Raw genomic sequence first — 16,402 nt, 5'->3', positions numbered from 1 at the left:
TTTCCCAAATTATAAGAACTAAATTACTTTTAGGGGGAATAATTGTTATAAATTTTTCCTTTAGATAATGAAAAAGACTTTATTTCCCAAAGGTATGCTGAGTGTTTTGATGTGGAATATATATAGCTGAATATATCAGAAAAATATAAAACCTTAGAAGTGAAGAAAGGGGTTATGTTTATTTACTGAGGGATTACCAGTTGCTAGATGTTTAAGATTTTAAAATCCCTTCTTAACTGATCATCAAAGCAACTATTGGAATTAGTAAATTAGAACTGAACAGATGAGGAAATGGAAAGATCAAAAGACTTAAAACAGTTGTGACACGGGTAACATCTATGAAGGGTAGCACCAGGATGCAAATCTGGACACCCCTAGCTTTGTATTTCATGTGGATTTCCCACTGTATCACTAAAATTCAAAAAATGATATATGACTCAAAGTATATGCCCTTTCTTACACAAAATGCTTAATATCATGGGTTGTATGCAACTCCACACTACCCAACATAATCATCTAATGCCTTTGCATTCTGCTTCCTTTCCCCCTCTGGCATCTCTCTGTGTCCCAGATCGTCCATGAACTTGTTTGAGTTTCAGTCATTATGTACTTCTTTACTCTCTTCTATTCTGAGATTATTTCATGATTTGTTTTCTTCTTTCTGTAATGTTCTTCCCATCCTCATTGCTCATGCTTTTTATTATCTACATGTTTAATGGTTACAAATGGAATGTCACTGCATCACGGAAGACTTATTAAGAAGGTGCATTGTGTTTCTGATTTTACACTTGAAAATATGACTTCCAAACTTGCGTGAATAAGCATTGCACATTTCTTGTGCATGTTTAGTTTCTGGACCAATTTTTCCTTTGCTGTGATTGTTCATCACAATTCTACATGTCAATAACTTGTTCATTTATTTCAATTGTTTAATCTTTCCAGTAAATGTCTTGCTCACTTTCCTGTTGCCTATCATTTCCTTCATTCTGTATCCTACGTATTGTCACTAAGTAACATAAAATGTTCCCTAAGCTCATATTTAGATCACACGTTCTCTATCTACTATTTCATAGCTTTGCAGTTTGATCCCTTCAGTACTTGCATCTTCAACAACCCATTGCTATTCCTCATCTTCTTGAAATGCTGTTTTAGCCAGCAAAAAATACAAGATCAGACTCTTACATGTGCCTGCATTCCCGCTCACTGTCTCAAGTGATTCTACCCACTTGAGTATGATCATCTTCATTGATTTGACTTGTAATATGTTACCTGGAACACAGCCATATTAGGATAGATTTTGTAATAAATTCTTCACTACGGTAAGGTCATCAGCTCCCTTTTACCCTAGTTTTTAACCGAAAAGTCACTTAATTTTCCTACATAAGCATTTGGACCGCCCATATGAAAATAACTTGAAAAAAAAAAGATTTTTTTCCCTGCTTACAAAGTGAAAGAAGGAAATTATCTCGCAGAACCTCTATACACCTCCTAATGGGTCTCCTTCTCATTCCAGGCCTTTGTTATATAAATATAGGTGATCTTCCTTGAGTGATATACCTGTTTAAGGACTGATCAGATTTATGAGACTGAGGAGCACTGGGCAGATTTGTGATCAGCTGTTCTGAGTTACAAACTGCATTCAGACTTCAGATGCAGGAACATGAGCAACTGTGTGCGCTTGTGTTGGCTTCCTCTACTTCTGTATTTGATTCTATATGCAAAAACTCCATCTAATTCTCAGTGACTATACCTACCGTCTACAGTATACTGTCTACAGCATGTTCTCAAAACTGAATGCAGCTGGGCCTGGGGTTTAGCTCAGTGGTGCCACCACCTGCCTTGCAAGCGCAAGGTCCTGAGTTTGATGCCCGGTACCAAAAAGAAAGTGAAAACAGCTATGTTAGAAATAGAGGCTATGGATCCAAATGTTGAATGGTTGAAGAAAGTGAAACTGCAAATGAGTGAAATTTTATGATGCTATCGTGAAGTTTATGAAGCACAAAATAAAATGACAAAACAGACCATACTAATGAGATTTTTCTTAAAGCTACACCAGGATCCCTACTACAAGTTCTTCCATTTCTATTTTATCTTCTCCCTTTCCTGGGACTTCTACATTTCATGATCGCAATTCTGGTGATGATGCTGATGAGGACTTTGAAGAATTTGATGACCGAATATTAGCTGGAAAGTCTTTTTTTTGTACAGTCCTGCATTTCTTGTTTATAGAGCCTATATATCATTTTTGTACAGTACACCTTGTTTATACAGTATGGTAATTTTTGCTGGTTGTGCTGTATAGTACAATACTGTAGTTTTGTGTTTTTCTATATATTACAGTACTATATGTGAGAGTTAAGCAAATAAAAGCAAAGTTATCGAGTTGGAGTTTCCTTTGACCATTTCTCTGTTCTTATTATTGTAATGCACATACTATATGTGCAATTCCTTATTTAGTGACCACTTCAATCAACAACCTAAGGAGGTCCCCAGTCCCGCGGAAGATGCCGAATCACCCCGCTGCAGACAGGCAGCCACCTGGTTCCACACTACAAAGACGCAGAGGACACCAGACCACCAGACCAAGGTACTGAGTCCCACTGCTCCCGGCCCAGAGGGAGGGACTTCTGAGCCACCATCCCACTGCTCCTGGTCCAGAGGAAGGGACTTCTCCATCACCATTCCTCCCTCTGCTCCCAGCCCAGAGGAAAAGGCTTTTGGGCCACCTTCTGTCACACTGCTCCTGGCCCAGAGGAAGGGGTTTCTGGGCCACCATCCCTCCCACCACTCCCAGCCCAGAGGTAGGGGCTACTGAGCCGCCATCCCACTGCTCCTGGTCCAGAGGAAGGGGCTTCCCTGCCACCATCCCTCCCACTGCTCCCAGGCCACAGGAAAGGGCTTTTGGGTCACCATCCCTACTGCTGCTCCAGGCCCCTGTCCCACCTCTCCCAGCTCAGAGGAGGTAATCCGTGCAGGCACTAACAGCCCCCCACCCCAGTCAAAATGAGAAAACACGTAAATAAGTCTCAAAACCAGACTTCCAGATCACCTACAGCAACCCCAAAGGGAAATGAGATGGAACACTCTGATACTCAACCACCTGGACCCACTGAACTGGCAACAAAAGGGGATCTGGAAAAAATGAAATCAGAAATAATTTCTCAGATAACAGGAGAAATTGTGCCCCTAGTGCAAGACATGATTAATAAATCTAGAGAGGAACTCAGGAACATGATGGAATCCCAACACAAGAAACAAATGGAATCCATAAAACAGATGCAAATAGATTTCCAGGACATGAAAAACTCCATTGAAAGTCTACACAGCAGAATGAGCCAGTGTGAGGACAGAATTTCGGATATAGAAGATAAGATTGCAATTAATGACCAGGAAAAGAAAAATTGCTTGAAAATTATAAGGGACCATGAGAAATCAATCCAACAGCTGCTAGACGATGCAAAGAAGAATAACATAAGACTGATTGGGCTCAATGAAGAAACAGGAGAGAGTGGAGATGACATAAAAAATCTCTTCACAGAAATAATGGTAGAAAACTTCCCAAGCAGGGGAAAAGAGCTTGAAATACAGATATACAGAGGCATATAGGACTCCAAATAGCCTTGATCAAAAAAAATCTACACATAGGCATATAATTGTTAAGATTCCAGAAACACAACAGAAGAACAAAGTTCTATAAACAGTCAGAGAAAAGAAACATATCACATACAAAGGAAAGCCCATCAGAATCACAGCAGACTTCTCAACACAAACCATCAAGGCAAGAAGAGCTTGCAGTGACATATTCCAAGCCCTAAAAGAAAACAGCCTCCAACCCAGATTGACGTACCCTGCAAAACTGTCTTTCAAAAGTGATGGAGAAATAAGATACTTTCATGACAAAGAGCACCTTAGAAACTTCGTGAATACCAAACCAGCACTCCAAAGAATTTGGCACAATAGCCTAGGAACAGACATTGAGGATCACAACCCCAGGAAGCAAAGCAGAATGAACCCATCTGGCATGTCAAGAAATTAAATGTAAAGGAGGAGAACCCAACAAAAAGAAAAAGTCATGGCAATGACAAGTCAATATGTTTCAGTTATAACCATCAACGTTAATGGTCTCAATTCACAAATCAAAAGAAATAGACTGGCAGAATGGGTCAAGAAGCAAAATCCAACAATATGCTGCATACAAGAAACACACTTAATTCAAAATGAAACTCGTAGAATGAAAGTTAAAGGGTGGAAAACAATACTCCATGTGATGGGAACCCCCCAAAAGGCAGGAGTAGCTATCCTCTTTGCAGATCAAGTAGATTATAAACCAACACTGATTAAGAGAGACGAAGAAGGACACTACATCCTTGTAAAGGGAACAATCCAAGAGGAAGAGATGACAATCATAAATATCTATGCACAAAACACTAGTGCACCTGGCAATTAGACAAGAGAAAGAAATAAAAGGAGTAAAGATAGGAAATGAAGAAGTCAAATTATCATTATTTGCAGATGACATGATACTGTCTATAGAAGACCACTAAAACTCCACCAAATGTCTTCTAGACTTAATAACCAGATTCAGTCAAGTAGCTGTTTACAAGGTCAACACACAAAAATCAATAGCTTTCCTCTACACAAATGACAGACTCACTGAGAGAGAAATAGGGTAAACAATTCCTTTCACAATAGCATCCAAAAAATTGAAATACCTAGGAATCAACCTAATGAAAGAAATCAAAGACCTCTTCTCTGAAAACTATGGCACTCTGAAAAGAGAGATTGAAGATGATATCAGAAAATGGACAGACATCCCCTGCTCTTGGGTAGGAAGGATTAATAGAGTGAAAATGGCCATACTTCCAAAACTGCTATATAGATTTAATGCAATTCCAATTGAGATCCCAGCAGCATACTTCATAGACCTTCAGAAAACAATCCAAAAATTCATTTGGAAGAAGAAGAGACCCAGAATAGCAAAAGCAATTCTAGGGAACAGAGACATGCCATGGGGTATCATAATCCCCAACCTACAACTCTACTACAAAGCTACTGTGATAAAAACAGCATGGTACTGGCAAAGAAACAGACTTGAGGACCAGTGGAACAGATTAGAAGATGCAGAAACAATGCCAGACACACTCAGTCATCTCATCTTCTATAAAGGAGCCAAACACCCTCACTGGAGGAAAGATAGCCTCTTTAATAAATGGTGCTGGAAAAATTGGTCTTCAACTTGCCAAAGATTAAAACTAGACCTGTATCTCTCACCATGCACTAAACTAAAATCAAAATGGATTAAAGATCTAAATATTAAAATAGAAACTCTGAACCAGTTGGAACAGAGGTAAGGTAGAACCCTTGAAGACATCGGTGTAGGAAAAGACTTTATGAACAAAACCTCACTCAGTTGCCCGTGAACTAGCACAATCAATAAGTGGGATCTCTTCTTGTTAAAAGGCTTCTGCACAGCAAGAGAAACCACCAGCAGTGTGAAGAGACAACCCACAATGTGGGAAAAAATCTTCACCTGCTCTTCCTCAGACAAAGGTCTACTATCTTGAAACTATAAAGAATTTAAAAAGATCAGACCTCCCAAATTTAAAGACCCAATCTGAAAATGGGCATCTGAAATGAACAGACATTTCTCAAAGAAGTAGAAATAGCAAATAAATACATGAAAAAATGTTCAACATCACTGGTCATTCGAGAGATGCAAATGAAAACAATGCTGAGATTCCACCTCACTCCAGAAAGAATGGCTGCTATCATGAAATCAACCAATATCAAATGCTAGCAGGGCTGTGGGGGAAAGAGGAACCCTGCTCCACTGCTGGTGGGAGTGTAGACTGGTGCAACCACTGTGGAAATCAGTATGGAGATACCTCAAAGAACTAGGACTGGAAGTGCCATTTGACCCTGTTATTCCACTGCTGGGGATCTTCCCCAAAGAATTAAAAGAATCATACCACAATGATATATGTGCACCCATGTTCATAGCAGCACAGTTTGTAATAGCTAAAACTTGGAAACAGCCCAAATGCCCATCAACTGGATAAAGAAAATGTGATTTTTTTTATTAAATGGAGTATTACTCAGTCATAAAAAATGAGAAATTAGAGACATTTATACCTAAGTGGATGCATATTGAGGCAATACTCTTAAGTGAAATAAATAGGACACACATGTATAAGTACTGAATAGTTTCTCTGGTGTGAGAAACTGAAAGTGTAAATAAGGACTAAATATATAATAGGTCATGTGAAATAGGAAGAAAAGGGGCAAAGGGGAAGGAAGTGGGAGGGCTAGGGGAAAGGATAGAAGGGAATAGGATTAATATGAGAAAATGGAAAAATAGGAACAAAATCTTTGTAAATAGGGGAGAATGGAGGGGTTGAAGGGAGGGCTGGGCAAGGGTGAAAAATAAGAACCAAGAGAGACTATGTAAAGGTGCAAATTTCCAGTGATGAATGTCATTATATTGTATACCTAAAATGTACCATTGATTAGAATGATAATGCAAAATAGGAAGAAACGGTCCAAAGGGGTAGGGGTAGTGGGAGGGGCAGGGGAAAGAAAAGAAGAGAAAGGAAAAATGATGAGAAATGGAAAAAATGGAAATAAAGTCTTTGTAAATAGGGAAGGGTGGAGGGGGTGAAGGGAGGGCTAGGAATGGGGAAAAAATAAGAACCAAGATGCATTATGTAAAGGTACAATTCCCAATGAGAAATGTAATTGTGTTGTATACCTACAATGTACCAATAAAAGAATTTTTAAAAACCCCCCAAAACAAGCAACCTAATTGCAGGAATGTATCTTTTTGTTAATGAAGAAAATCTGTACAACACCTAAAAGCCATAAGCCCCGTATTTTTTAACTTTTAAAACCTTGAATGGCTTTCAGTTCTTCCTATTTTTTTACTTAAGCAATGTAACTACATAAGACAATTGCAGCCTCTTTTAGCTATTTCAGGGCTGAATTTAGTAACCAACTATTGGCTATAACATGTTAGAATTTGTGTTAATAATATAGATGTTTTGTTAAACATTCACAACAGATCAATTTAGTAGGAAAGTTGCTAGAGATTCACTTTTCCTGATATTGTAGAAGATTTAAATATTTTCAGGGCTGAGCATATGACAATGTAGGTCCATTATTTGGCAGTAGCACACAGGAGCAGCATTTGGGTGATACACTGACACCTGTGTATAAATTGGCAAAGGGGGCAAGTTCTCCACAGTACAATATCACCTACAAGCTGCAGCCAGCTGAGAGGAAGACAAGGGAACTCGAAGGAGGAAAGGAGGCTTATATACCTCGGTGATGTGGCTTAGATTGTGGGGGAGTCTAGGATGGACAGCTCCAAAGGGCAGCAGAGAAATTGGTTTGCACAGCTGCACATGTTATTTATCTGTGGCTGTAGATGGGTAGAGTGAAGTTTTGCTATGTATTTACTAAGCAGACTCTAAAAGACTCAAAATCTGCTTATTAGAGCTATGTTTTAGAAAATCTTCACAAATGAAATATTAAGAAAAGTCATAAGACAGTAGAGTACCCATATAATCCTCATCTGGTTTCTCCTCTTGACAACATGTTTTATTACTTTACTATGTTTGTCACAGTGAACATCAGCATATTACTATTTAGCCAACCACACTGGGTTTGGAGTAGTTTATTTCGTAACAGCATGTTTCTTTTCCAAGATGACACATCTATGTTTCTCTCTCTCTTTCTTTCTTTCTTTCTTCTTTTCTTTTCTTTTCTTTTCTTTCTTTCTTTCCTTTCTTTCTTTTTCTTTCTTTCTTTCTTTCTGTCTTCTTTGCTTTTCTTTCTTTTGTGGTAGTTTCTAAAATTTCACTTGTTTTAAATTAATATAAAAGTAACAAGCCAAACTATTGGTGAAACAATTAATATAATAAATAATGTAGAAATGAATATATTAGCAAAATATAATAACTCTACTATTACCCCAGATCATAAACCCTTCATTATGGGGGTTTCATTATATTTAGAGTTATCATCAGCATTTGACCAGTATCCAATACATGACTATGGTATTATACCAGCCTATAAATGATTGGACACTTTATCCAATAAAAGATTTGATAGTGTAACAACTAAGGTAAATAAAATAATCAAAACTGTGCTGGAGAAAATTTTGCTGTCATTCTGATTCTATAAGATATCTTTAAATTTTTTAAAAATTATGTTTAAAGTCCATATTTCATTTTTTTTAGCTTTTATCTAATGTCCATTTTTCATTTGATGGTCCATATGAGAATACTTTCTTATAATAAGTTTTCATATCTCCTTCAGCTCCTCTTGACTATAAGCTTGATCTCTGCACTTTTCCAGTGAGGCTGTTTTAGTTTACTCCCTGAATGAGAGGCATAGAAAAAAGCTTTCCTCCTATCTATTGGTGAAGAAATGAGCATGGAAGTTCTGTCAATTATCAATATGTTTATTCCAATTATTTAGTAGGAAACATAACTATTGGAATAGTCTAATCTACTGTGAACCGTGGCTAAGACAAACATTCATTTTTACTTTCTCCCTTCCTTTCTCATTGTAATGTGGGAGGAATGATAATGCTTTGGGTTTATGAATACTGTACAAATTTATATGAGTTCAATTGTTTCTGTAGTGTATATTTATTCTTCTTTACAGTTTCCATAGTGTGTTTTCTGGTGCTATGACAGAATACCTGAGACTGAGATTTATAAAGACTGCAATTTATTTCTTATAGCTTTGAATTTTAGGAAGTCCAAAGGCATGGTAATAGCATTAGGTTTGGTCTTTCCTGCTGTATCATATCATATCTGAGAATATAACATGGTGAGGAAAACACAAACAAGAAGAAAAGAAAAATCCAGCCAAACTCATCCTTTTATGAGAAGTCCACTCCCATGATAACTGATTCATGTCCATAATAAAGTTTTACTCTGTTGTTCTGTCAGAACAACTCAATTCTTAATGCTGTTACAATAGCGTTTAAATTACAATGTGAATTTTAGAGGGGACATAGAAACCATAGTCCTTCTGATTCTCTGGATGTGGTATCTGTATAGAAGGACTGGAAGATTGCTTCCTAAATACACATGGAACATCATTTCAATATTCTGATTCTTAGGGACATGCATTCTCCTTCAGTCAGTGGATTTGGGAATGAGGGACTGTCTCAAGTTGGAAATTTTTTTAAAAAACATTTCTATATTTTTATTGAGATAGTTGCCCTAAGATTTATGATATGTCTTGGTTTGTTTGGAGATATAGTTTGAGAAATAGCTTTGTTGACTGACATTTATCCAGAATTCAGGAAAAACATTTTATTAACCGTCTGTCTTTGTGAATCAGGTGACCATGACACTACAAAAACATCCTCTCAACTTGGTTTAGAAGATAATGCTCTGTAAACTTACCCTTATTATTTTTGAAATGTGTATAATTCTATACAAATGACTGTAATTGTACCTTTACTTCATAAGAGGACTTTGTAACTTTAGCCTAACCTAGCCATCACAGGGCTTATCACTGATTCTGCCTCTTTTCCAGCAGTATACAACTTCTTCCTTCACTTAATAAGACGACCTCTACTTCCTTCCGTGAAACATAATTTGCTAGGAGATATTGGCATTTTACAATATATCCACGATGTCCAGTCCTCTGCAAATTGTGATCTCTTCCTGCATCATGTACCTTGGCATTGCTAGCATTATTATTTCATTGATCATGGATCATTATTTTCGCACAGCTTCCAAGAACTAAGCTATAACATGCTCTGACAAAAATCTGAAGTCTGTGTCAGTGGGAATTATTTTCTTATCAATGAACCTTGTCTATCTACTTTAAAATTTTTTATCACATTGTTGTTGTTGTCATTTTGTGTTTTTGTTTTTAAATGGGCTTTACATTTTTTAGATATGCCAACACAGGTGTCATAATTCAATATCCTATACTTACTCAAACATGACCCTGAATTTGACAAAGAAGTTACAGTAAGTTGGAGAATTTCTCTTCTCTGGTGATGCACTGCCCCTAACATTTCTCTTCTGTGCTAGTATGGTACAAGAGAATCAGTTACATTCTTCCAAGGAGAGTTTCTGACTGATGGTTAAAAATAGTGTTGTTTCATTTTCTTTCTTCAATATACAAATGGTCCTATCAACAGTCATACAATTGTATTATGCAAATAATTATGATTTGTGCAGCTTTCTCTAAATTTACCACTCTTTCCATTACTCATTTTGTTTCTGATGTTTACTTCCATGCATAAATGTTTACATATTCTTTCTTTGCATGGATTTTTATTTCTCTAGCTTTAAAAAATGTTTGGAGTATTTCAAATCTCTGCTGAGAGACAATATGACCATTTTGTCTACAATTGCCCCTGTTATCTATTCTTTCAGAATGATTTACTTCTGACATATCACATTTTCAGAATGAAAAATTATTTGCTCATTATATATGTTACTTTTATGCAGAACTGAAGATTCTCCATCTCTACTAAATATGCATTATATGAAGCACAGGGTAGGTATACTTTGAGGACATTTGTCACGAGTAGGCCATATTAGGCATTCAGTATATATTTGCTGAAACAATCTTTTCTGGTTAAGAAATTGTCTAAACTCTTATAAGATTGATAGACTTGGCTCATGAATATTCCAGGATATGTGTTGCCATTGAGATAGAAATAATTGAAGGTACTTCTTAAATTTTAACTGAAGTTTCCACACAGGAAAATCGCATGTGGGAGTTGGCCCTTAAGCCAAGGGCATCACTTTCTTCTGAAATAGACTGATGTGCAATCAGTATAAACATGGCAGTGAAGATGTTTCTAAGAACGTAGCAGGCCAGTTTTTATAACTTAATTTCTTTCCTCTTTCTTGAAACTTTGTTTTCCATGTTTATAGGGAAATTTTCAGTTTGTCATCAAAACTAATGAAAATAGATCCTTTAATGATTGAACTAACTTCAATTTAAAACACTGGATTCCATTTTAATTTATGCTGCTAGATAATTCTTTTAAAATTTTAAACTTTATTGAGATCATAATAAATTAGCCCTAGTGGCACCAAATCACAAGTTCTTGAGAAATTTTTCTATCACTTTTAATTATATTGATTGCCGTATGACAGACAATATTCTGAAGATACAGAAGCATTGCTTTAAATAAATAACAAATGGAATCTTTTATAAGAACAAGCATTGAAAAGGAAATGTTTTTAAAGTCTCAAAATTATTTTCTGAAACATCAATATCACTATTTACTATTAAGAAAGTAGCCACAGAGAGTTGTCTCGTAAAGATCAACACAAGTAGTACCATAAGAGGCTGTTTTGGAATTCAAAACTAAATAGTACGACTTCAGTGGCAATAGTCTTGAGCACTACCTTTTGTTATTCCATTAAATGTTTTAGAAGCAAAAGTATTACCGTCCAACCAAGACAGTGTCAAACAGTGTATGTTAAAATCACTTAATGTGATCAGAAATATGAGCATACTGCTTTGCTTTCATAAGTCATGGAAACATGTGAAGGGGAGACTTGATTGTTTTAGAATTTGTGAGATGTTAAGATTTGGAGAAAACATTCTCTGATTCTCTTGGTCCTTATGCCATAGATCATTGAGTTCATCATGGGTGGAACAAGGAGACAGATGTTTGCAACAAAGGTGTGAATATGAGGAGCCACATTGTGCCCAAACCTGTGAGTAAGGAAGGAGAAAAAGGCTGGAGTGTAGGCTACTAAGATCACACAAACATGGGATCCACAAGTGCCCAAGGACTTGAGTTGAGCAGCCTTGGATGGAAGATGGAATACAGTGTAAAGGATGACCATGGAACATATGATCAACATGAAATCTAATCCACCAGTTAGGAAAGCAGCAGTTAAGCTGTATATTCTGCAGATCCTAGTTTCTGCACAGGCAAGCTTGACCAAGGCCATGAATTCACAGTATGTATGAGGAATGATATTAGTTCTGCAGTAAGAAAGCCACCGAAGCATGAATGGCTGAGGACTAAAAAGTAAAGCCCCATGAAAAACAATAGCTAACCCCATGTTCTGGATAACTGTATGTTTCAGAATAATGGAATGTCTCAGAGGATTGCAGATTGCTACATAGAGGTCAAAAGTCATAGCCAAAATAAATCCTGAGGCCATGCTGCATAGTGAATGAATGAGAAATACTTGTAAAAGGCAGGCTTCAAAATAGATCTGTCTGTCATGGAACCAAAAAATGCTGAGGATTTTAGGTATAGCAGTAGTTGAGATGATTAGGTCAGCCACACCGAGCATACAGAGGAAAAAGTACATGGGTTTATGCAGGTTGGAATCTGTTTTGATAATAAAGAGAATAGAGAAATTCCCCAAGAGAGCACACAGGTAAACAAGACAGAAGGGGATTGATAGCCAGGTGTGGATGGCTTCCATTCCTGGGATGCCAAGGAGAAGAAAGGTACTGGGATACATATTACTACTGTTTAACAATGGCATGATAAGTACTACTGGGTGTGCTCAGTTGTAGAATCATGGGATTTTTTTCATATTCATCTTTCCCTTAATATATTAACAAATGCATTAATTTATATAGAATACTTGAGAAATAGTTTTTACTTCACAGATAAAACAAATGGGATCTAATGCCTAATTTTTGAACTTTAGAGATCAATATTCTAAGGGAAAAAATGGCACAAACAAATGATTTTATTCCCAAGTGATTATGGCAGTAAAAGATATATGGATAAGTCATTCAAATGACCCAGGAAGTAGAGAAATTATTCCACTTGTGTTAATCAAAGGACCCTTAGAGAAGTTGTTTAATTTTTGTTCCAAAGCATTCTGGACCTTTAAATTAAAAAATTAAAGATAACTATGACATGATCTCACATACATGATATCTATAAAAATTGAATTCATGGAAATACAGAATAGCAGATTATTACTAGGAGCTTGGGTTTGGGAAGATATTTTCATTTATGTCTGCCTTGTGTCATGAAACAAATGAGTCCATGGTGGCAAATTGATAAAAGAAAGTTCCTGTATGTTATGCTTATTTTGATTGTTTAAAAACAACCCTTTTTATGTGTCTTGGCAAAAAGAAAATTTGAAACATTACAAATCAATCTTTGAACAGAAATTGAAAGTTGCCCATAAAAGGAGATGGAAATAATGGATTACTTTTTAACAATAATTCTTGCTTGGAAAAATTTTAATAACATTATAACATTTTACTGAAAAAATAATGTTCTAGTGGTATGTCATGAATTATTATAACCATTCTTTTCATTTTATTCACATCTACTTTCTAATATTCATTTTTATAGACATTTAAAAGCATATTATTTTTCTTATAAACACTGCAATAATCTTTCAAATCTTCAAATATTTCTGAGCTTTACAAGGGATATTTTTGTTGCATTTGAATTTTCATAGTGGAACTCAAGCCTTCAATGAAACACTAATTTAGAATTCATTTAAGAAAACAATTTTTAAAATATGTTAAGGTAGTAAGGACACTATAGAATGAAGAGAATAAATATTTTTCTTAAATTTCTTTAGAATGTACTTTATGTCACAATTAAAATATTCTAGACTGTGAAGAGGCAGCAAAATTTTCTAAACCACTGTATTCTCTTGATTTGTCTCCACAACGTTAATAGTAAGTCAGAAGCCACCCTCTTATAGAGGCAGTCATCCACTCTCAATATCCTTCCTTCTCTAAAGAGTTCCTCTTTCATTCATTTTTCCATCTAATAAAAAATATCAGACTCCAGTTTTCAGGGGTTACAGAAGACTTTTATAGTACTGAAAAGCTGAATTCTACCATGCTCAGAAGTCCCACCAATAATTCTGGGATAGTTTATATGCTAGATATTAAAAAAGCAATGGCAGCACATTGTACCCTTGAAAAGATATAAATCAACACAAGAATTAACAGCTGTACGTACAGGAAGTAGACAGCACTAGAAAATAAGAAATACAGATTTTATCATTATTATTCAAGAATGGCTGAAAGGATAAATAAACAGAAAAGTCTATCTCTATCAGGAAATATACAAAAGTTGCTTATCTTTTCAGAAATGTTGCTCTCAATACTTACTCCAGAGGTCAGGCAAAAAGTGCAGTAGATTTAATGATACCATGGACCAAAAGATGATGAGAGAAGAAATAAACCTATCTCTCAATTTTCAATGACCACTGAGCATGGTCAAATTATTTTCACTTAAAAATGAATAAAATAACATGAAGAGGAAACCCAAAACAACTTTGTAATGAAATGCAACATCTATCTCTATTTATCTATCTATCTATCTATCTATCTATTTATCTATCTATCATCTATCTATCATTGATATTATCTATTTATCTACCTATCTGGCACAAGTGCAAATTTAGGTGACTAAAGGTTTTATTTTCACAAATAAAAGAAATGTTTTCAAACAAGAAAATAATATGCAAAAAATAGGTCTAGTACATCCATGATTTTGCAATTAAAAATACTGCTTAGGATGAATCTTCAATTAAAGGGCAAAGTTGAAAGGAAAAATCCCTACAAAATTATAGAATAGGAGAATGTGTATCATCTCCATTTCATAATTCCAATCTTTCTTTGTAGTACATGTAAAATAATAATACATTTACTTTGTGGTAATAATACATTTTACTTTGTAAAAAGCATAATCAACTTTTAATTAAAAGAACTTATAAAAACACTCACAATAATTCCAAGAAGATGGAAGAGATTTATGGCAGCAATAAAAATCAAGAACCATATACATTTAAAAGAGGACCCAGCCTGACAGAATTCTACCGAGTTTAAGAAAAATTATAAAACTAAATGAAACAAATTTAGAAATGACAGACAACATGTATTTTATTGATTCGTGAAATTCCACATTTAAAAAATTACCTGGTTTATTAACTTCATAAGGGCTATAAACTCTTGTTTGTATAGGTTTTCTGTCCATGCTTCTGAGCCCTGGGTCTCACCTTCCTTTGGTTTTCACTTTCTTTTGACGACTTCATGACTGATGTCTGGATTAGATGGCATCAGAGGTTTTGCAGCATGAGGTGACAACAGGCAGGAGCCAGGCACACCACAGCCTGGCTGGTCCATGCCACTCACATTCCTGGGGAAGCAGAACTGGACACAAGTAAACTCACGAGGTTATTTTCTCTCAGCTCCCAGGGATTTCACCCTCTCATACCCTAGAGCTCTACACTTTCTGCTCCATGAAGAATACCTTAGAAAACCTCATTTACTCTTTAGTCTTTCGTGAATATTAAATGCCAGAAGTTCCCCTTCCAGGTCTAACAAAAAAGGAAGGTGGGGTAAATACTTTCAGGACTCCTATTTTTACTGATACTGCTTATTCTTAGCAAATCTTTACTGCATTGATGGCATATTTTTCCAAAAGGCAAGAACAGAGAGGAAAGATGTAAGATTGCCGGGAAAAAGGAAAACCCTAAACAGAATAAGAACTAGTGGTTTGAGAGTTGACACAGACCATGTATTAACAGATGTAATAAAAATAGTAAATTTTATAAACATTATATGGTTCTTTTTCAGTTTAAATGACAAAAGTTCCATTATAGAAGGCATAAATCATCATCTCATAAATTCTCAGGCCTCTCATCCTAGAAGACTCATTCTAACCCTGAGGTCATTCTGTTTTCTGATTCCCTTGGCCTTGAGAAAGTGCCCAGGTTCACCTCTCTGCTTATTCCTGAATGGAGATATTAAAATGACCCTGTCATATTTAACCATACCTCTCTTGTTATCACCAGAAGCTACAGCTCTGTCTTTTTTATAATCAGCTGCTTTTTCAGGTAATATTAACTCTATTAACAGTTCAAGATCTACAGCCTCCCAGAAACCAAGAAAGTGTCCAGGTGTGGGTTGACTCCCTGGAGAGGCAGGCATGCCACAGTAGAGACTTCTGAGTAGAGGATAGCATCATATCCTCAGAATTTCCCTCTCACCATTTTAAAAATTAAAAATCAAAGGAAAAGGGACAATTTCTTCAATGTAATCTATCTTACTGTATAATTCATTATTTGGAATACACTAGTTGGTCAAAATATTTAGTTTAAAAGCATGATTCTTACAGTAAATTCTTAGAAAGTTACGACCACATTGACATCACATGATTTTGACTTTGTTGATTATACAGAATTCCTATATTCTTAAGAGAAAATGTAATTCAATAAATCCCTTTGTTGTAATGCTATAATTTTCATAATTGTAACTTTAAAGTTGCAGAATGTCTTATTGACTTTATATTTTCTAATTTACCTAAGCATTCTCCAGTACAGAGGTTAATATATTTACTCAAGAAAGGCGGTCAAAAATGCTTTTCATTCTGAGGGGTAGCAACAGATGAATTATATTCATCCAT

At 35.7% G+C, this 16,402-nt stretch overlaps 1 protein-coding gene across 1 annotated transcript; it reads right to left on the bottom strand.

The window, feature by feature from the left end:
• Nucleotides 1-11,555: 11,555 nt before the first annotated feature.
• On the bottom strand, nucleotides 11,556-12,503 carry LOC101707675 (olfactory receptor 52D1-like). Its single transcript, XM_004863467.2, has one exon. It carries the CDS (start codon nucleotides 12,495-12,497, stop codon nucleotides 11,556-11,558), a length of 942 nt encoding a protein of 313 aa, XP_004863524.1. The 5' UTR covers nucleotides 12,498-12,503.
• Between the last annotated feature and the right edge of the window lie 3,899 nt (nucleotides 12,504-16,402).

Source organism: Heterocephalus glaber, unplaced genomic scaffold (genome assembly GCF_053883595.1).
Source record: "Heterocephalus glaber isolate CG9 unplaced genomic scaffold, H.glaber_assembly_v1.0 deba00001428, whole genome shotgun sequence".
In the NCBI taxonomy this organism is placed as follows: Eukaryota; Metazoa; Chordata; class Mammalia; order Rodentia; family Bathyergidae; genus Heterocephalus; species Heterocephalus glaber.
Note: the sequence above shows the minus strand (reverse complement) of the source record. Positions and strands in the feature narration are given on the sequence as shown.